The 23,507-nt window shown below is 35.1% G+C and overlaps 1 protein-coding gene across 1 annotated transcript; it reads left to right on the forward strand.

The window, feature by feature from the left end:
- Window positions 1-889: 889 nt before the first annotated feature.
- On the forward strand, window positions 890-7,208 carry LOC115725260 (bifunctional purple acid phosphatase 26). Its single transcript, XM_030654712.2, has 10 exons — window positions 890-982; window positions 1,135-1,367; window positions 1,582-1,785; window positions 4,409-4,520; window positions 5,528-5,766; window positions 5,853-5,991; window positions 6,070-6,290; window positions 6,404-6,525; window positions 6,814-6,975; window positions 7,060-7,208. Exons 2-10 carry the CDS (start codon window positions 1,182-1,184, stop codon window positions 7,130-7,132), a joined length of 1,458 nt encoding a protein of 485 aa, XP_030510572.1. The 5' UTR covers window positions 890-982; window positions 1,135-1,181; the 3' UTR covers window positions 7,133-7,208.
- Window positions 7,209-23,507: the final 16,299 nt, after the last annotated feature.

Genomic DNA, 23,507 nt, shown 5'->3' on the forward strand with positions numbered 1-23,507 from the left:
GTACGTTACTATTTTTAACCTTAATTACCTCTAAATTAATTTCAGCCCTTAGATCAAATAACTCCTTCTATCTAACGGCTGCCGTACATCACGAAATACATTCCATAAAAGTACATCACATGACAAAATGGTGTCTCTATATATATATATATATATATATATATTAAACATTTCTTTTCTATTAGAACAACAATAAGGTTTATTCTAAAAATATGTAATTTTCTTACAGCAAAAATATTATATAATATATTGGGAGCTTTTATGACACACTTTAAAAAAAAAAATGTACTAATACATCTTCACTATTTTGGTATTTAAAACTATATTTTTATTTATTTTTTTAATTGTATACGTTGTAATTATTAAAAATATTTTTAAAAAATTTAAAATATTTAATACATGTATAAAATATAGTAAGCAAGTGTGCAACAAATTTTTTAAACCTTATATTCTTTGAATTAAATTTTTTAAAATTTTACAAATATTTTAAATAAATACAACATATATCACAAAACAAATATAGATAAAATTTTAGAGAAAATTACGCTCTATACCCTTTTTATATTGTTCTCTTTTATTTTTACCTTCTTTTTTAAAGTCTATCATTTTTACTTTTTCTTTAAACATTGTACCAATTTTGTCCCTCTCACTTTAAGATACTCACTATGTGACTCTCTTATGTCAGAGTATTTTGGATACAATACATATAAAAGATGTATGTTTCAATTAAATATAAATTTAGAGATAATAAGTTTGATTAATTAATTAATAAAAGTGGTATTTTTCAACTTACCCAAAAATTTTACTCAAATGCAAAAACAAATATGGGTATATGGGTGCATAGAATTTCCTATATTAATATTTTGATGTGTGTGGAAAAATTTACGTCCACATAATTAACCTTATCCTTTCTACACACGCCCTTTCTCCACTTATAAATATCCAAAGATGTCGAGCCGTTGGATCCTGCGAAAGTTTAAAGGTTTTCTCTTAAACCCTCTACTAGTTCATTACAGTAGTTTTCATTATTTTTTTCAAGCGTTCTTACGTTTATATAGTTCATTAATCTTGACACTTTTTTTTATTAGATACAAAATGCTTTTTATATATAGTTTTGTACTTTTGTTTTTGTAGGTGGTAAGGTATAGTGTTTAGTTCATAGATCTCCCATATTCCTGAAAATGGGCGATGTTGGTAGGAGACACTACTCCATAATACTGGTCACATATCTTCTCTTTGTAAACACCTTGAGCAATGTCAATGGTGGGATCACAAGCACCTTTGTACGCTCTGAGTTTCCAGCCACTGATATCCCTCTTGACCATGAAGTATTCGCAGTTCCACCTGGTTACAATGCACCACAACAAGTAATAATAACTAATAACTATATTTAATTATGTATAAATAGGAAGATTATAAGTTTAGTTAGAAGAATCACTTTTGTCCTGTCCTTGCTGTAAGAATGTTATTATTATCATAACACTGCGTGTACTGTATAGTTATATAAGCCTAGTTCTAGGACTGTAAAATATAATTAAGTCCATTATTGATGACTATAAATGATGATAATTATTAATGTAGGTTCACATCACTCAAGGTGATTATGATGGTAAAGCTGTAATAATCTCATGGATTACACCAGATGAACCAGGATCCAGTGAAGTGCAGTATGGAAAATCTAACAAAAATTATGAGTTTACAGCACTAGGGACTGCTCCCACAAAATACACTTTCTACCAATATAAGTCAGGCTATATCCATCACTGCCTTCTCTCCAACCTTGAGGTAATTTTTAATATTTACATAATGTTATAATATAATCTTGAGGGTAGGTGTGTAAGAATTTTTTTTTCTTCCCTTCTTTTAAATATTGGTTTAAATCTTCTGTTTCATACAAACAAGAAATTTTGGTATATTTTAAGTAGAGTTTGGTAACATTTTTATTTTTAAAGTTTTTAATTACAAAAATAAAGCAAAATTTTTTATTTTTAAAATTTTGTTTTTGAAAAATAAAAATGTGTTTTATAACTACTTTTGTTTTTGAAATTTAACAATAAAAAACAAAAGTCTGTTATGAAAATTTCATTTGTTGATATTATTCGGGTTCGAGGCCGGGACCGAGAGCGGATCCAAGTCTAGGGCAGGGTCCAAGTTCGGTTTCTAATAAGGTCTAAATTGAGGTAGGAGTCCAAAATATTAATTAAAAAAACTGTTTAAAAAAAATTTAAAAGTAATTTCTTTTTGTTTTTAAAATTTAGATTCTTAAATAAAAAATTGAAAAATAAAAACAGTTTTATTAAACATGATTTTCAAAAATATTTTTATTTTTAAAAAAAATAAAAAATTAATTAAAAAAATATAACCAAACATAACTAAATCTATGCATGTTTTTGTTGTTTTTTTCTTTAGGCTTCTTTTAAATATTGGTTTAAATATTCTTTTTCAAACAAACATGAATTTTATGGTATACTCTCGGTTTAGTATGCATGTTTGGCTATTAAACAATGATAATTAAGGGCTCATTTAGTACGTCGTATTGTATTGTGTTGTATTATATTGTACTGTATTAGTATTATTTAATACAATACAATGTTTGGTATTGACTAATATTAATTGATTGTGTAAAGTTATAATATATTTTTAATACACTCGATCCCAACACCAACTACAGGTCCGGGTCCCGGGTTCGGCTCTGTGGTCCAGTGGTCCGTGGTCCAGTGGTCCGGGTCCGTGCCTGGGTTCGGGCCTGGGTTCGGCCTGGGTCCGGCCTGGTCTGGGTTCGGGTTCGAGTCCGGGTCCGGGTCGGGGTCACGGGTTCGGGTCCAGATCGAGGTCACGCGTTCGGGTCCGGGTCCAAGTCGGGGTCGGGACCGGGGTCGAGGTCCGAGTCTGGGTCCGGGTCCCGGATCCCGAGTCAGGGTCTGGGTCCGGGTCCAGGGTCTGGGTCCAGGTCGGGGTTCGGGTCGGGGTCGGGGTCCGGGTCACGGGTTCGGGTCCAGGTCGAGGTCACGAGTTCGGGTCGGGGTCGAGGTCTGGGTCCAGGTCGGGGTCGGGGTCCAGGTCGGGGTCACGGGTTCGGGTTCGGGTCCGAGTCCGAGTCCAGGTCCGGGATCTGGGTCTGGGTCCCAGGTCCGGGGTCTGGGTCTGGGTCCCAGGTTCGGGCCCGGGCCCGGGCTCGGGTCTAGGGTCCTGGGTTCGGGTCCGAGTCGGGGTCCGGGTCGGATTGGTGTTAACCCCAAACTCTTTGTAGATATTATAATACAAGGTACTGCAGACCATTTATTATGTATTAAATAATACAACATACATTGTATTCAAAATTTGGTCGTAATAATTAATACAATACATTGTTGTATCCAAACATAGTATTATTTATTATTTAATATAATATGACTCTTGTACGGCGTACCAAATGAGCCCTAAAAGGATAATATTATACGGAGGATCCATATTACTATTTTTAGTTTAAATAATTAGTTTTTAGTTTAAATATTTAAGAAGACTATTTTTAGCAATTAATATTTATAAATATTTTTATATTTAAGTCCTTATTATATTTTTTTTAACAATTAAACCATATCATCATAATATATTTATAATAAAATTATATTTTTTATTATAAAAATTAGACTTCCACCTCTTTTAAAATAAATTTTGAATAATTATTATTTTTTTTTAAAAAAAAATGATATTTAATTATTTTTTTGCAATAACCTCTTGACCCATTTTATTCCTTATAAAAAAAACCTCCAATTTCAAAAATCTAAATGGTATGCTTATTTGTGAAATAGAAACAATAATATTAATTAATTGATAACTATTTTAGAAATTTTATTTTTTGCAAGCCCTAAATTGATGAAGATAAATGTAACGAAGAGCAAAAGTAGTTAACTAATATTTAATTTTATAATTCTTATTACATTTTAAACTATTAAAAAAATGAAATAACTTGAACTAATTTTAGACTTAAGCACTGATTTGGCACTTAAAAGTATTGAAAATAATATTAAGTGTAAAATTGCCTGTAATTAGAGGTTATTTTTGCTATTTTTTATTAATTAAAGTTATGTGTGTAATAACTTTAAATTATAAAAAATTTTGTTACAAATATTTTAATTATTTAAGTTTAAAAAAATTAATTAAAAAGTCTTCTTAGTAATAAATTATATAAAATTAATTAATAATTATTAGTAATTTAACTTTAAATATAATTAGTTTTAATTAAATTTTATACGAAAATAAAGTATAAGTTACAAGTTATTTAATATTTATTTTATTTTATTAATTTTTAAATTAATTATAATTATACAATATAGTGATTTAATGCTTAAAAATAAATGTAAAATATTTAAGGTAAGCATTAAAACCTCCTTTATATATACTTATGGGTTTGGTTTTGCATGTTTAGCATAACACTAAGTACTACTACAAAATTGGGAGTGGTGATGTAGCAAGAGAATTTTGGTTCGAAACACCTCCAGAGCTCAATCCAGATACTCCTTACGTATTTGGGATTATTGGTACGTAATAATACGTATATATATATATATACTAGCTGAATGTACGTGCCGCCGAGCCACGTATTGCTAATTTCATTTAAGATTTTAATCTTTTTAAGATTTTAAATATATTTTATTTTTAAAAATTACAAATTTTTTTCTTGAAAAAAATTAAATATTTATATTTGAAATATCTTTATATATTTGAAATATTTTTATATTTGAAAAAATTAAAGATAGAAATGATATTTCTGCTAAACCGACACTTAAATCATCGGAGCGAATTAACACCAACCACTAAGAAAGAAAAAAAACAGAGAACGGTTTCAAGGTAGAGTATTGTGTTTAATATATGAGTTTGCACGATCAGATTTAGAACAATTACAAATAATGAGAAAGTAGATACAGAATTAAATCTAATCAAATTTAAATTTAAATGGTATATGATTTAGATATTTTTAATTAATCTATTTAATATTTAATAATTATTTAGTCAAAAAAAATATCTACAAACATCATAGTGAAAAAAATAATAACAATAAAAAAAATAGTTATCCTTATATGATAGAAAAAATGAAAAAATTAAATTTTATCATCAATTAAAATTAATAATTATACCTGTATAATTAATAGGTTAAAAAAAAGAGTAATGACCTATATTATAGATAGATATATAGATTATAGAGTGCAAACACTTGGACTAATTTGATGACTCTCTACTGCCAAAAATTTATTCACATTAGAATAGAAAAGAAATTAATAAAGCAATTAAAAAGAATAACATCACATTAGAGAGATATGTGGCTAAGATGATTTTTTTAATTTAAAAATAGATTATTAATATTTAAAAGATTGTTTAATTTTTTTGGTTTAATTATTAGGTTTACTGGAGATAAACCTAATCGTTAAATTTAACATAATATTCTTTTATTTTTAAGTATATTCTCTTAAACCAAGAAATGTCACTTGTGAATTATAACATTACAAATTATTAATTGAGTAGTAGTGTATGGTGTTTGTGTGTACAGGAGATTTGGGGCAAACATACAATTCTCTTTCGACTTTGGAGCATTACATGGAGAGTAAAGCAAAGGCAGTGTTATTTCTGGGAGATCTTAGTTATGCTGATCGGTATGCTTCTTCGTATGAGTATGATCAAATTGGGTTACGTTGGGACACCTGGGGTCGCTTCGTTGAACCAAGCACTGCCTATCAACCATGGATTTGGAACACTGGAAACCATGAAGTCGACTTTTTGCCTCAACTGGTAATTAAGATACTCATGTAATTAAATTTCAAACACTTTAATTAAGACTAATATATATATATATATATATTGAAAAACTTGTATAGGGAGAAATGACAACTTTCAAGAACTATTTGAATCGATACACTACACCTTATAAGGCGTGCAACAGCAGTGACCCACTTTGGTACTCAATCAGACGAGCCTCTGCTCACATAATCGTCCTCTCAAGCTATTCTCCATATGGTCAGAACTATTTGATTATTTTGTCTCAAATTATTTGTTTGGTCTTGTTAATTAATATTTGATTTTTGATGAATACAGTAAAATACACACCTCAATACATATGGCTAAAACAAGAACTGAAAAACGTGGACAGAGAAAAGACGCCATGGCTGATTGTTCTTATGCACATTCCATTCTATAACAGTAACAGTGCTCACTTCATGGAAGGAGAAGGCATGAGAAGTACGTTTGAGAGTTGGTTTGTTGATTACAAAGTTGATGTCGTCTTTGCTGGACATGTTCATGCATATGAAAGATCGGTATATATATATATATGCTTTTCCAAACATTAATATATATTTATATATATATAATTTAATATATATTAATTCATTTGACTAATACTTTTTTTGTGGGTACGTTATTTTTTCAGAATAGAATCTCAAATATAAAGTTCAATGTTTCAAATGGTTATCCTTATCCTGTACCCGACGAATCAGCTCCACTTTACATCACCGTCGGAGATGGCGGAAATCAAGAAGGCCTCGCCGGACCGTAAGAACTGTTTACATTTCTTTTCATTCTTTTATTTTTAATTTCCTTATGAATTTATGTACATGTAATAGTTTTAAAATGTAAATTAGTTCCCTTTATATATTATGTCCAAAGGGGCTTGCAATTTAGTATTGAATTCTACTTGTGACCCTCTTAGCAATATTCATGTCTACTACAACCTTGGATAGGTATGGAATTAATGCCAAATTTTTTAATGGTTACATTATAAAAAATTATGAAAAAAGTGGGTTAAAATGAATTGAGTGTTTGATTATGTGGAAAATGTAGTTTCCTGGACCCACAACCAGAGTACTCTGCTTTCCGTGAAATGAGTTATGGGCATTCAACGTTGGAGATTTTTAATCGCACACACGCACTGTACCATTGGAACCGCAATGACAATGGCAAGAAGTTACCCACCGATGCCTTTGTGCTACACAACCAGTACTGGTGAGCAACCAATTCTCTCATGTCTCAACCATTCACAAGAAAGAAAATGTTGTTGAACTAACTTGGGTTTTGGTCATTTTGTAGGGCTAGCAAACAGATGAGAAAGGAGAAGAAGCATTATCTACGGAGTGTAGCTGCAGGTCTTGGGGTTTATTGAGAAGAATTTGCTTGGTTCCAAAGCCTACTTTTTAAGCACTAGAGTAGAAATAATCTAAGCTTTTTAATTGTACTACTTCTTCTTCAAGAACTAGCAGTGGCAAACCTCTATGGTTCTATACGCGTTGTACTGTTTATTACCAATAAAGCCTACTGCTACTATTTGAACTTAATTAGAGATAAACAAAATGTTGCTGTTTTGAAACTGAGAACATATTGCACAAAAAATTGGGTTGCAGAAAAAAGAAAGGCTTAAAATGTATGATCCAATCATCAAATTGCGGATAATCATTATCCGCAACGGATTAGATTGAATGTTGTATAATCTACCATTTATATATTTAAGTAATTATATAAATGTATAATTAATATTTTAAACCATAAAGGAATAGAATTAATAATTTAAAAAACTAAATACCTTTATGTTTTCCCAAAATTATTTGTATATAAAAATTAAAGAAAATATTTATGTTTTTCAATAAAAAAAAAAAAAAACTATTTATAGAATAATATTGAGGCTATCTTGAAGACAAAAGTTAAAGGCAATAAAGTAGTAGGTTTGATGTGAGTTGTTTTTCAAAGACCGGACTATTTATGTAGTCTGATTCTTGAAGGTTAAATACTTATTGTTTGGTTATAAAAATTTATTTGAGTGAAGGTGTTGAGCATTTCCAATAATTAGTATTCTTTGAAGATGCTATATATTTACACATAATTTAAATATATAATATTTTATTTTATTTTTATTTCACATTATTTTTGACACATTTACTTTTAAAACTCCAATAGTATAATACCTTATAAAAATGCTATAATTATGATTTCACACATTATGTATATAATTTTTTTATTAAACTATTATATATATTGCACATTTAATTTTTTATTGTATTAAGAAAACATAGCATCAATGCCATTGTGTGGCATTAATGCAAATTTCAAGAATAACATTCATTTATTTTCAATGGTATAGCATCCTTATATTTTGTCACCTAAGCTTTTCACCGTATAAAGTCCTTTTTTGGCAAGTTAGTTGACAAAATATTTTTTCTTTTATGGTAAGATTCTTTTGCATACATACCTGAATTCTTACCTTGTGTTTTCGGTTTTAGTTGCTCTTTTCTTTCTTAGGAAAGTTGCACTTTTTCAGCTGGACTTTCCTTTGTTTGGAAAAACTTCTTGTAAGAGAAGCAATTCTCTTATGGAAAGTTATTTTTTTTAAGGAAACTTGATTTTTGCTTTTTCCTTATTGATTTCGATTGTATCTTGATACAATCAGAATATCTAATGTGTTTTTGGCAGGAATCAAGCATTAATAGAGGATCGGACCCGATTATAGCAAGTTTCCCGTTTCTGGTCTGATCTGCTGCGTCAGCATCTGAAACTGATGCTGTAGATCGTGTTTTCTAATTAGAAGAGTTTTTGTACAGCTGTAGATTCGATCTTGTGACTGTCTCTAAGGTTTCCATTATTCATTTTTTGCACTTATCTTATTTGAGAGAAGAGGGTTTCTTTATTTTGTGAGAGCCTAGTTGTTCATCTAGGTTCTAGTAGTTTATTTCTGTTCTTACTCTATCCTAGAGTTTGTGAAGAACGAATTGACTGAACAAGAGATTGGTCTTCGGGAGAAGACTTGATAAAGCCTTACTTCGGGAGGAAGTAAGCACTTGGTCTTCGGGAGAAGACTTGTTGAAGCCTTACTTCTGGAGGAAGTAAGAACTCACACTTCAAAGACGAAGGGAGTTCGGGCTTGAAGGTGTTTCAAGAAGTCAAATTCATAAAGTGGTTTACAAAGGATTGCGGCAATACTTTAGAGGGAGTCTAAACTTGTTTAAGTCAATTGTCTTTTTAATTTTGATACTTTATTAATTGATTTCATTCTCTGAGCGTGGCCCCGTGGACTAGGAGTGTTCGGGAAAACACTGATACCACGTATAAACCTCTTGTGTCAAGTTATTTATTTTTCTGCAAATATTTTTATATTCTGCCTGTTCTGTTTTATCACTGCAAAACTAGTTTCTGCAGTAACAGAATTATTTCTGATTCTACAGACGCATACAGTTTTATATTTTCGTATATGCAATTGACATTTACAAAAACATAGTTTTTCACACCTCATCAAGCATTCTCCAAAATACTACCATTAGAGATGCTCTTAGAACATCTGCAATGGTAGCATTCTTAAAGATGGTAAAAATTTACACACCATTTAAAAATATAATAATTTATTTTATCTCCCTTCCACATCATTTTTGGCACTCTTACTTTTAAAAATACTCCAATGTATAACACTCTTTAAAAATGCTATAATTATTATTTCACACATTATTATTTAATATATATCTTATTTTTTAGCTACAATAACTTTTTAGCTACAATTTTTTATTAAAAAATAACGAATAGCATTGATGTTACAACATAGCATCCATGTAAATTTTTAAAATGGCATCATCTTCTCTCCAATGGTATAGCATCTCAATATTTTACCACATAATATGTCCACCTCACCAAGCATCCTCTAAAGTTTTACCATTGGAGATGCTCTTAGAAGAGTGTAATCAATATGTGCATTGTAGGGTGAGAATGGCAGGGTTAAAATTGAAATAGAATAAAAAAAAATTCAAGGTAATTAAAAAGGCGAGGACAATTTCCCAAAAATTTAAAATAATTACCCCCATTAAATCAATTACAGCTCATTATGAAACGTGGAAATTATTTTGGGTAATTGGTTCCATAACATCTGAGTTTGAACAAGTTAGTCACAAGCTCAAAAATTGTAAAATTGAGGGGCAATTGTAAGTGATCAAAATAATCTTGAAGGTAAAAAAGTATAATCGAAAAAGAGCTAATGAAATAAAGCGACGGGAATGTTACTGAAACACACCATCTCACTCGAAAGAAGGGCAGAACATGAAAGATAGAGCTTAACCAGCTTGGAAAGCTAAGCAAAGCTCAAGGAAATTAGAGGCAGAGCTTGAGGGGCTCGAAGAGCAGAAGTGGATAGGAAAGCACGCAAAGACGAGCGAAGAATAAGTCCACATGGACCATTCCGAACAAAGGAAAGGAAGGGAACCAATAGTTCATAGAAAATTACATCGTTCAAAAGGGAGACGAATTCTTGTTCACACCAGACTAGTTAAAATTCTATCGGGGTATATTATCAAAACATTTTGAGCTCAAAAAACAGGAGAACAGGAGAGTGATCAGAGGAACTGAGAGAAAATTGTGTGAACTGACAAAGCAAATGTATCTCAATTAGATTCAAATTTAGAGTAAATAATTTAATGACATAATATAAATTTGTTGATGAACTAATTTTTAGCATCAACATTATAGAGCAATATTTTCTTTTAATTACTAACTTATATAATTTTAAAAAAAATAATTAAACGATCTAAAATGTTTTATCTAATCCACACTATTAGGAATTACAAATTTGACCGATTGTATGAATTTAAAGAAAATTTGACATTTTATGCTAAAAAAAACACACATGGTGTTTAATTATACCACCCTCCCAAAAAAAATTTAACTATGTTAATCTTTTAGTGTTAACCCCAAAATGCCCCTCTCCTCAAATCCAAAAATTCAGCCTCCTCTCTCTCTCTCTCTCTCTCTCTCTCTCTCTCTCTCTCTCTCTCTCTCTCTCTCTCTCTCTCTCTCTCTCTCTCTCTCTCTCTCTCTCTCTCTCTCTCTCTCTCTCTCTATTATTGCCGACTGCTCATTGCCGTCATTTTCACCCTCAACGTCCACGGCCGACTGGCACCTCCACCATTTTCTCCCTCAACGTCCACCACACTCAACAAACCAATGGGTAAGTATTTTTCTTAGTAAATAGTGTTGTTTTTTGTTGTATTGTATGGATCTGAACGTTGTTAGTTATAATTTGTGGCTTTTGTGTCCTTGAAATGGAGGTAGAGTTTGTTCCGAACAGTCTATGTTTTTTTTGGGTTTTTTTATTTTTTACAATTTTATACGACATTGTATGATGTTTTGTGCGATGTCATGAGAAATCAGAGGTTAGAGATGACATGATTAATTTTGGTGATATTGTACGATTTTTTGTGCGATTTTGTTTACGATTTTGATGTTAGGCGATTTGTGTGCGATATGTTTGCAGCATTATGCGATTTTTTATGTATGTTTTATTGTGCGACATTATGGGATATAGTTTCTTTGTTGTGCGATTATTGTGCGACATGATACTTCTTTATATTATTTTTGTATTAGGCAAGATTGTGCGACATTCGTAGTAGCTTGTGCGATTTATTGTGCGATATAGTATGCTGATTTTTATGTTTATTTGATTGTATTTCTTTCGGACAGATTCAGCTGTATTTGTGTATGTGCTGTATGATGGCATTTGGAATGTGGAGGGTTTCAACTGGGTATTTGATTCCTCAAAAAGTAAGACATTGATGTTTGACATTGACTCTACACTGAAAAAGGTGCGTGAAGTTTTGCATGAAGAGTTGGAGGTGGACCCATTGGTGTACGAATTGAAGTTAGAAGTTCTTTACATGTACATGAAAGGCACTAAGTTTCCGCCTGTTTTAGTGAAAGATATTCAACTACGAGTGTTCTTGAGCATGAAGACAAAAATGAGTGTGGACAACTTGTTGCCACTATTTGTGACTAAGGTGAAGAAGAATGTGAATTTGGAGCCTACTCCCCGAAATGTAACCCCTAGAAGTGTGGTTGGGATCTTTTTCCCAGAAACTGATCTGGGGGTTGGTTTGAATGAGCAACTTGGCACTAATATAGATGATGAGAGAGTGGGTATCGCATTTGATCATTCAAATGAGTTCGATGCTCCCTTTTACGACAATGATCCTGTGGTTGATTTGGGTGTGGATGATGATGTGGCTCAAAATGTACCTCCCCTAAGGATGGAACTAATTCCAAGCAACCAAGTAAAGTGACAAAGAAGACCCCCCCGGTAGTGAGAATCGCCAAACACCAAGAACTAGTAGTAGTCGACCATTTCCTTCTATTAGTACTCTTGTATCTGAATTTGAAGTTTCTACTAAATTCAAACCTCTTATGTGGACAAGGGAAGACATAGAGGAAAAATAATGTGTATACAGCATCTCTTAGTAGTGCGCCTTCAGGGGAGATATATCTTGGCAAGTTGTACAAAAACAAGGAAGAATTGAAGAATGTAGTGGGAAGGTATGCACTGAAAAATCATTTTTGAGTGGATGGTAAGTAAGTCTGTGTAATGACCGCTCTAGTAATGTGGATTAGTAAAGGCAATTAGCACTAATTTTTATTATTTTATTATTATTTGTGAATTAATTTTAATGTGGACCCCAATATTTAGAAATAAATATTAGAGTTATAATTTCTCAATTCCGGAGATTTTATTAAACTCTAGGGGTATTATTTAGTTTATATGCGAAATATGTTAATTTTGTAATTTTTGCTCGGCGACAACGGAAAATGCGATGGATGGCTAGATTGATCACATGGGTAAGTTTAGAACCCTATTTCATAGTGGGAAATAATTTAGAGAAAATAAATTATCGGGATTGGGCGGGGTTATGGAAATTGACCATTTTACCCCTAGCTTTACAAATACCCTAGTTTTAAGTCTAAGGGCATTTTAGACATTTTGTTTAATGGTGGATTAGGTGGTTGTCCCTCTAGTTGACACCTAGCACATTATTTTTTTTCAGCAATGAATTAATTGAGAAAAAAACCATTTCATTTGAGAAAAAAAAAAACAAAGGAAAAACCAAAATTCAAGAGAAGCTCTTTCTTCTCTCTTTCTCTCTTCGAAGGCAGCAAGGGCAAGGGGTTTTGGGAGCTGAAATTATGTGTTTTCAGCAAAGGATTCAAGAGGAATCAAGGCAAGGTAACCCTAGTTCTTCTCCCCTTAAGTTTTTGAAGTTTTAGTTTAGTTTCACTATGAATTTCTAGGTTTAGTGGCTGTTGGATTTTGAAATGCTTGGGGTTCAATTTCTGGGGTTAATTTGAGTTAATCTAAGTCCCTAGCTACTGGTTTTGATGCTTGTGAATGGTTTTAAGCAAGCTTGAGTTTTGAAACTCAAGCTTTGAGCTTTAATGGCATAATTTGAATTATTGGTTTGTTCTGTGATTTGTTGGTTGGAAATGGATGTTTATTGTAATGACCGCTCTAGTAATGTGGATTAGAAAAGGCAATTAGCACTAATTTTTATTATTTTATTATTATTTGTGAATTAATTTTAAATGTGGACCCCAATATTTAGAAATAAATATTAGAGTTATAATTTCTCAATTTCGGAGATTTTATTAAACTCTAGGGGTGTTATTTAGCTTATATGTGAAATATGTTAATTTTGTAATTTTTGCTCGGCGACAACGGAAAATGCGATGGATGGCTAGATTGATCACATGGGTAAGTTTAGAACCCTATTTCATAGTGGGAAATATTTTAGAGAAAATAAATTATCGGGATTGAGCGGGGTTATGGAAATTGACCATTTTGCCCCTAGTTTCAAAGAAATACCCTAGTTTAAGTCTAAGGGCATTTTAGTCTTTTGTTAATGGTGGATTAGGTGGCTGCCATGAGTGTGTGACACCTAGCACTTTAATTTTCAGCCAAGGATTAATCAATCCTTTTCCCAATTTGGAAAATCAAAGAAAAGAAATTAGAAGAAAACATTTCCTCTTGAACTCTCTCTCTCTTTCTATTCGGCTGAGGCAAACCAAGGATCAAACCTGAATTTTTTTCCTTCCATTTCCTTGAATCTAAGCTAGGATTGAAAGTGGTTTTATCTAAGGTAAGCCCTAGAACTCTTGCTTATGTAATTTTTGAGCTTTTTACTTAGTTTGAGCATGTGATTTTGGGAGTAAGTGGCTGTTAGGTTTTAAAGTGTTTAAGGTTCGAATTTTAGGGTTTAGTTGAGTTGATTCTAAGTCCTAGCTGCTGGTTTTAATGGCTGTAGATGGTTTTTATGCAATTTTAGGTTTAAAGTTCAAAGCTTTGTTCATTAATGGCAACTTGAGTTGTAATGGTTTATTCTGTGAATTACTGCCTGGAAATCATTGTGTATGCATTGTATAGGTATACTGGAGAGTTTGGTTAAGTTTGGGCTTGATTTGAATTAAGGGGGAAGATTTTTGGTTCCCAGCAGATGAACCGAAATTCCGGTTCTGGGTGGTCTGTACCAACCGGTCGACCGGTTGGTGACCCAGAACCGGGATGCGGTTGGGAACCTGCCGTCTACTGTTGGGGGATTTTCCAGAACCCTAGTTTTGGCCAATTTTGAGATATTTAGGGTATTGCCATGAGGTTTATCGATAGGGAAACTTTTAGTTTCAAGTTTTAAGTCCCGGAAAGTGATTTAGCGAGTCACTCATCTGTATTACCATTATTGTGATTAGGGCATCCATCTAGCACGTGAATTCCGTTCAGGTCGGCCAGCACACTTGAATTTGGAAAACAGGTAAGAACTGTGTATAATGTATGATGTGATTATCTGAATGTGTGTATATGTGTTTATATATGCATGCTTGAATTATGTTAAACACTACCAACACTTGTATGATTAAGTTATAGAGTGTATTGGTACAGTGATTGTTGTTGATTTGAGTACGATACAGTGATACCAACACAAGCATAGGAAAATGCTAAGGTGTGTGGTACATCACTCGGTTGTTACTCAGTGATCAGGATAAACCCTACCAACACTCGTACTGTGAGGTACGATGTGTATGTGGTATAGTGGTTGTACCCTGGTATTGAACGTTCATACTCATCTGTTAAGCTCTGTAAATAGGTGTATGGGCGCCTATTTACAGGTCGGAAATTATATGGTATGTTATATGCATTTCTTACTGAGTCTGTTGACTCACAGTTTCTGCTTCCATGTGTAGGTAAAGGAAAGGCGAAGGCTGAACAGGAATGAACCTGAGCTCGTGTGAGATTGTACATGTCAAGCAGCGCGACCTGGAGAGTTCGGTCTCGGGACATCTGGGTATTATATTTTGAAAGTCGCTGTGCGACCTGTGAATGATGTATTTTGAAATGTAAAGTTTAAAAAGTAAATTTTACAAAGTTTGAAATCGGGATCCCGGGATTTGTAAATATTATATTATATTACAAAGTTTAATATTTAAAGCAAAAGTTTTAATTTGACACGTTTTTCGAGAAATTTCTTTGATTAGCAAAGATTGCACAATGATTAAAAAAGCACTGTAGCGTGCCTTAGCATTAGGGCGTTACAATTTTGGTATCAGAGCCGCCAGGTTTGTCTACCGAAGCTTGCTATGACATGTACAATCTTCATCAGAGAAAGCTCGGTTCACGGTTCAGTAAGCCCGTACTTGTTTGGTATTTTAAATAAATGTGAATGAGAAAGCATGTTAGGAAGCATATTAGATTTAAATTAAATATATTTCTTTAAAAAGAAAAGAAAGTGTGTTGCCTTTAAGTTATTAAGAGCGGTGTTAATTTTGATCGCTGTCTAACCTGCCTGGCTTATGGATTCGCAGGCTAAGTCCTATTAAATGGACGCCCCGTGAAATACAAGAAGTCAGGGTGGCATGGTTGAGACCGGAGGCGGTCAGGGGAATCCTCAAAATCCTCGTGGTCGCGGCTGTGGCCGTGGCAGAGCTCAGGGTGGTCGCCCTGTAAATCCACCTCAAGCTCCTCCTGACTGGGAGCAAAGATTTGCTGAAATGCAAGAGAGAATTCGTCAGCAAGATGAAGAGATCCAAAGATTGAGGCAGCAGGGTCCTCCTGCCGTGCCTCCTCAAGAAGTTCAGGCCGTTGCAGTTCCAGCGGTGCCAGCAGAACAACCTGTTGTTGGCAACCGTATGGAACCGTTGTAAGAAAGATTTCGAAAACAGGCACCTCCAGTGTTTCTGGGAGGCCCTGATGTGATGAAGGTCGAGCAATGGCTTTCGATGATTGAGCGTATTCTCAACTTCATGGGAGTGGTTGGAAATGACCGGGTGACCTGCGCCACTTTCGAGTTTCAGGAAGATGCCCTCGTGTGGTGGGAATTGATAACCCTCACTCGGGACGTCACGCTGATGACCTGGGAAGAATTTAGGGAGTTATTTAACTCCAAGTATTACAACGAAGCGGTCCGCAGTGCAAAGCGGAAAGAGTTCACTGATCTAGTTCAGACTGAGGAATGTCGATCCACTGAGTACACAACGAAATTTGATCGGTTGGCTAAGCTGGCGGCAGGAATTGTGCCCACGGACTTCAGTAAGAAAGAAAAATACTTAGCGGGTTTGAGTGCAAAGATCCGGCATGATTTGGTTATTACCACTACTGAAGCAACCACGTATGCAGATATGGTTGAGAAGGCTTTGAGAGCCGAGGGTGCAGTAAAATTTCTTCAGGAGCCCCGGGTGACTCCGAGTGTTGGTGGAACCCCCACTGTTCCTACTCCTGTTTATGGTAGGGATGGTGGTGACTCCACCATTGAGCAGAAAAGAAAAGTTGTTCCAGCTTCTGGTGGCTCGGGGCAAAGCAAGCGGTTCCGTGGGAACCAAGGCAGAGGAGGACGCCAGGGTTATTCTTATCCTGAGTGTCCAAGGTGCAAGAAACATCATCCGGGAGAGTGTAACCGGAAGACATGCTTCCTGTGTGGCATGGTGGGGCATTTCAAGAAAGATTGCCCCCAGGCAAAGAAAGAGGAGCCGAAAGCCGAGGTGAAACCGGTTCCTGCTCGTGTATTTGCCATTACCCAAGCTGATGCTGCAGCCAGTCCTTCTGTTGTGACAGGTCAGCTTCCCGTCAACAACTTGTTATTTACAGTATTATTTGACTCGGGAGCTACACGTTCATATGTGGCTACAAGAGTGATTGATCTTTTGGGTAGGCCTTGTGACATTTTAGAAAGGGGGTTTGGAACCCTAATGCCTAGCGGGGAATTGGTTATCTCTAATAGGCGCATTAGGTCTATGCCGATTAGGATTGAGGATAGGGAATTGAGTACTGATCTTATAGAATTGAAATTAACTGAGTTTGATATTATACTGGGAATGGATTTTCTATCCAAGTATTCGGCCAGTATAGATTGTAGGCGTAAAATGGTGACTTTTCAGCCGGAAGGTGAAGACCCATTTGTTTATGTTGGATCGGTTCAGGGGTCTCGGATCCCGGTTATTTCTGTGTTGAGAGCTAGGGATTTACTATGCAATGGTTGTGTAGGATTTCTAGCGGTAGTTTTTGACTCCAGCAGACCTGAAACATTTGGGCCTGAGGTAGTCCGGGTGGTGAAAGATTTTCTTGATGTGTTTCCCGAGGAATTGCCGGGATTGCCGCCACAGCGAGAGATTGACTTTGTAATTGATTTGGCACCTGGAGTCGAACCTGTTTCTAAAGCTCCATATAGGATGGCTCCAGCAGAACTCAAGGAGCTTAAGTTACAACTTCAAGGGATGCTTGATATTGGGTTTATTCGACCCAGTGTATCGCCCTGGGGAGCTCCGGTTCTTTTTGTGAAAAAGAAAGATGGTTCCCTCAGAATGTGTATAGATTATCGGGAATTAAACAAGCTGACGATTAAGAACAAGTACCCGTTGCCTAGGATCGATGATCTGTTCGATCAGCTTCAGGGAAAGACAGTGTTTTCGAAGATTGATTTACGGTCTGGTTATCATCAACTCAGAATTCGGGAGGAGGACATACCGAAGACTGCTTTTAGAACCAGATATGGGCATTATGAGTTTCTAGTAATGTCGTTCGGATTAACTAATGCTCCTGCGGCCTTTATGGATCTTATGAATAGGGTGCTCAAGGATTTCCTCGATAACTGCGTTATAGTGTTTATCGATGATATTCTTGTATACTCTCAGTCAGAAGAAGAGCACGAGCATCATCTTCGAATGAGTTTGATATTATGAGTTTGATATAGTACTTTGAGGGTTCATGGAGTAAGTACTTGCCTTTAATTGAATTCTCCTACAACAACAGCTACCAAAGTACCATAGGGATGGCTCCCTATGAGATGTTATATGGTAGAAAATGTCGTTCTCCTATTCATTGGGACGAGACAGGAGAAAGAAAGTACCTGGGTCCAGAGTTGGTGCAAAAGACCAATGAAGCTATTGATAAGATCAAGGCTCGGATGCTTGCTTCTCAAAGCAGGCAGAAAAGTTATGATGATCCGAAGCACAGAGATGTTACATTTCAGGCAGGGAAACATGTTTTCCTGCGGGTTTCACCAATGAAGGGTATTAGGCGCTTCGGGAAGAGGGGTAAGTTAAGCCCTAGGTTCATTGGGCCATTTCAGATACTCGAGAAGGTCGGGCAGGTAGCGTATCGGCTAGCCTTACCACCAGCATTATCAGCTGTCCATGACGTATTTCACACCTCTATGTTAAGGAAATACGTGTCAGACCCGACTCATGTCTCGAGTTATGAAGCCCTTGAACTACAACCAGACTTATCCTATGAAGAGCAACCTGTTCAGATTTTGGATAGAAAAGAAAAAGTTCTTCGCAACAAGACTATTGCACTGGTTAAGGTGCTCTGGAGGAACAGTAAGGTGGAAGAAGCCACCTGGGAATTGGAGTCAGATATGAGGACTCAGCATCCAGAGCTATTCAGGTTAGATTTCGGGGACGAAATCCTATTAACGGGGGGATAATTGTAATGACCGCTCTAGTAATGTGGATTAGTAAAGGCAATTAGCACTAATTTTTATTATTTTATTATTATTTGTGAATTAATTTTAATGTGGACCCCAATATTTAGAAATAAATATTAGAGTTATAATTTCTCAATTCCGGAGATTTTATTAAACTCTAGGGGTATTATTTAGTTTATATGCGAAATATGTTAATTTTGTAATTTTTGCTCGGCGACAACGGAAAATGCGATGGATGGCTAGATTGATCACATGGGTAAGTTTAGAACCCTATTTCATAGTGGGAAATAATTTAGAGAAAATAAATTATCGGGATTGAGCGGGGTTATGGAAATTGACCATTTTACCCCTAGCTTTAGAAATACCCTAGTTTTAAGTCTAAGGGCATTTTAGACATTTTGTTTAATGGTGGATTAGGTGGCTATCCCTCTAGTTGACACCTAGCACATTATTTTTTTTCAGCAATGAATTAATTGAGAAAAAAACCATTTCATTTGAGAAAAAAAACAAAGGAAAAACCAAAATTCAAGAGAAGCTCTTTCTTCTCTCTTTCTCTCTTCGAAGGCAGCAAGGGCAAGGGGTTTTGGGAGGTGAAATTCTGTGTTTTCAGCAAAGGATTCAAGAGGAATCAAGGCAAGGTAACCCTAGTTCTTCTCCCCTTAAGTTTTTGAAGTTTTAGTTTAGTTTCACTATGAATTTCTAGGTTTAGTGGCTGTTGGGTTTTAAAATGCTTGGGGTTCAATTTCTAGGGTTAATTTGAGTTAATCTAAGTCCCTAGCTACTGGTTTTGATGCTTGTGAATGGTTTTAAGCAAGCTTGAGTTTTGAAACTCAAGCTTTGAGCTTTAATGGCATAATTTGAATTATTGGTTTGTTCTGTGATTTGTTGGTTGGAAATGGATGTTTATGCATTGTATAGGTATACTGGAGAGTTTGGTAAGGTTTGGGATTGAATTGAATTAAGGGGGATGATTTTTGGTTCCCAGCAGTAGAACCGGAATTCCGGTTCTGGGAGGCCGATCAACCTGGCCGACCGGTTGGTGACCCGAAGCCGGGATGCGGTTGGGAACCGTCACTGTTGGGGGAATTTCCAGAACCCTAGTTTTGGCCAATTTTGAGATATTTAGGGTATTGCCATGAGGTTTATCGATAGGGAAACTTTTAGTTTCAAGTTTAAGTCCCGGAAAGTGATTTAGCGAGTCACTCATCTGTGTTGTAATTATTGTGATTAGGGCATCCATCTAGCACGTGAATTCCGTTCAGGTCGGCCAGCACACTTGAATTCGGAAAACAGGTAAGAACTGTGTATAATGTATGATGTGATTATCTGAATGTGTGTATATGTGTTTATATATGCATGCTTGAATTATGTTAAGCACTACCAACACTTGTATGAAAAAGTTATAGAGTGTATTGGTATAGTGATTATTGTGATTGTGAGTACGATACAGTGATAACAACACAAGCATGGAAAAATGCTAAGGTGTGTGGTACATCACTCAGTGTTACTCAGTGATCGGGATAAACCCTACCAACACTCGTACAATGAGGTGCGATGTGTATGTGGTATAGTGGTTGTACCCTGGTATTAAACGTTCATACTCATCTGTTAAGCTCTGTAAATAGGTGTATGGGCGCCTATTTACAGGTCAGAAATTATATGATATGTTATATGCATTTCTTACTGAGTCTGTTGACTCACAGTTTCTGCTTCCATGTGTAGGTAAAGGAAAGGCGAAGGCTGAACAAGAATGAACCTGAGCTCGGGTGAGATTGTACATGTCAAGCGGCGCGACTTGGAGTGTTCGGTCTCGGGACATCTGGGAGTTATATTTTGAAAGTCGCTGTGCGACCTGGAAGTTATGTATTTTGAAATGTAAAGTTTAAACAGTAAATTTTTAAAAGTTTGAAATCGGGATCCCGGGATTTGTAAATATTATATTATATTACAAAGTTTAATATTTAAAGAAAAAATTTTAATTTGACACGTTTTTTGAGAAATTTCTTTGATTAGCAAAGATTGCACAATAATTGAAAAAGCACTGTAGCGTGCCTTAGCATTAGGGCGTTACAGTCTGGCACTGATGTTGTAATACCCAGAATTAAAAAAAAGGATTAGCAAAGCCCTAACTAGATAATTATGAGTAATTGAGGAATTATATTATTATATAGTTCAATATATGTGAATTTATATGAATTTTAATATGTTAAAGACCCCATTGGTGAGCCAGGGGCATTTTGGTAATTATGACCCGAGAAGGGTAAATTGATGAAATTAATTTAATTATGTGCTTAATAGAACTATATTATTATTATATAGTATGCATGTGTTGTCTTTTCAGGTGTGTTCTGACAGGTTGGCGCAGTATAGTCACAACCGGGTATTTCGGGCTGAACGGGGTTCGGGCCCGAAATGCAATTTGAATTAAATTATTTGGCATTTTATTTGATAATATGAAATCTGAAATTTATTTAGAAATAAATGGGTGTGGAATGACATAAATACCCTTGTGTGGGTGAATAAGTGTGTATTAGCCCTAAGGGCACTTTGGTCATTTGACCTTTATTTTCTATGATGGATAAAGATGATTTTTTTGGAAAAAAAAATGGGATTAATTTCTGGGGTTATCCCTTTCTCTTAAGCGACCCTCTCTCCCTCTCTTGCTCTCTTGATTTCCAATTTTAAGAATTGAAGAAAATTGCTTGGTGTTACTTGATTTTGGAGCTTGATTTGGAAGGATTTTAAGCTTGGTAGTCAGGTAGTTTCTTGCTGAAATTTTTTGAAATTGATTGCTAAAATTCTTGGGGTAAAAGCATGTTTTAAGTTTTGAATGTTCTTTGTTGCATGTTAAGTGGATTAGTGTTAATCTTGTTAAAATTGAGCTTGTTGTTGTTGTATGCTTCTTTGATGAGTTTGGGCAGAGATTTTATGGTATTTTCTAGCTTGGAATCATGTGTTTCTAACATGTGTTATTGCTGGAAAATTATTGGAGTTGTTGAAGATGAAGCTCTTGTTCAAGAGCTTGAAGTTCCTTAGTTAAACATGATTTTGTGATATATATATATATAAATATATGCAACCTGGTTTTGGGGGTTTTATGTTGGAATTGATGCATGAAATATGTTATTTTGACCCCTTAATAATTGCTAGCAACCCTATTTGTTGATTTGAGAGTTTGGTTGTGAATTGGGGTGATTTGGATGAGTTTTGGACATGAAAACCGTTGCTGGTTTTTGAGTTTTCTGGGTTTTGAACCCAGGTGCCACAGCATGGTATTTAGCATGCCGCGACGCGCCCATTTCTTTCTGGGCAGACCCCTTTTGCAAACTTCTAATGGCCATAACTTTGTGATCTGGACTCCGATTTGGGAATTCTATATACCGTTAGAAAGCTCTTTTCGAGCTCTATCTGAATATGTGAATTTTAAATGCCATGTGAATATTTTATGAAAATGAAATCAGGGGTTAACCCTATTTGTGAAATCCCAGATTGTGTGACTAGGATTACCGGCACCTGATCAGGAGCACCCGGGGATTTGGAATCTCTATCATTGCAGGACATCGGGTAAGACAGTGATTAGCACGTAAAGTATGCGCAGTGGCGCTTATATTGTGAATGATATGCATGAAAGTTTAGCAACCGGGATTAGGGTTATTACCCTAACATGAGCGGTTTAATATCCTAGGGTTATTACCCTAGTGATATATGTTGTATAAATACTATGCCATGTTGGATAAATGTATATATTGAGATTATGAATTATGCGCTTAAGGCATAATTAAGCTAGACTCAGTAAGTTGGTACCTTGAGTTAATTTTAATGCGGTCTAGGGTTATTGCCCTAGAATATTAAGAATCCAGTAAAAGCATGAGTTAGGGTTAACATTCTTAGTAAATGTTATCTGAGTATATAGAAGTATATTGTATGAGTGATTACTTGTTTGTAAGTTAGGGTTATTACCCTAAAATTATATATGTTGTAGTAAATGTTGAATACACGCATGTATGTTAAAAGTTATTTGAATGAGACATAACCGGGTTAGACCTGGTATATATCACCAGGATAAACCATTGAAAGAACGTAATGTATGGATTACGTATATATATAAGAATAGGGTTATGCGAGCAAAGCATAACCAGGTTAGGCTCGGTAATCAAAACCGAGGTAAACCTTACTAAGGCCTTATTGTATATAGACGTGTGAGAGCAACACGTAGGTCTACGCCAAGTAGACATAAATAGGCATGTGAGTGTAACATGCAGGTCTACAGTAGATAGACCAATGGTGCAGTGGGCACCATCAGTTATGTGTTATACATATTGAGATTAAGGGTTATGCGTTCAAGGCATAATCAAGTTGGACTCGGTAATTAGAACCGAGATGAACTATTCTAGGGCCTTATTGTAATTAGACGTGTGAGAGCAACACGTAGGTCTACGCCACGTAGATATAAATAGATGTGTGAGCGCAACACATAGGTCTACGCCACGTAGTCATAAATAGGCATGTGAGTGTGATATGCAGGTTTGTGACACACAGACATATATGAATGGCATTATTGTTTAAATAGTATGATGAGCATATTATTATTGTTATGTTATATACTGTCTTGCTGGGCTTGGCTCACGGGTGCTCTACTGTGTAGGAAAGGGTAAGGCATTAGCTGATCAACCATGAGTTTCAGGAGCAGGGCGAGGAATGTACATGTTCATGCCACTTCAGACCAAGCGGGTTATGGGTCTAACAATATTGACTTTTGTATTCTATTTTGCCGCTTAG

The sequence above is a fragment of the Cannabis sativa genome, chromosome 6, assembly GCF_029168945.1.
Source record: "Cannabis sativa cultivar Pink pepper isolate KNU-18-1 chromosome 6, ASM2916894v1, whole genome shotgun sequence".
Lineage (NCBI taxonomy): Eukaryota > Viridiplantae > Streptophyta > Magnoliopsida > Rosales > Cannabaceae > Cannabis > Cannabis sativa.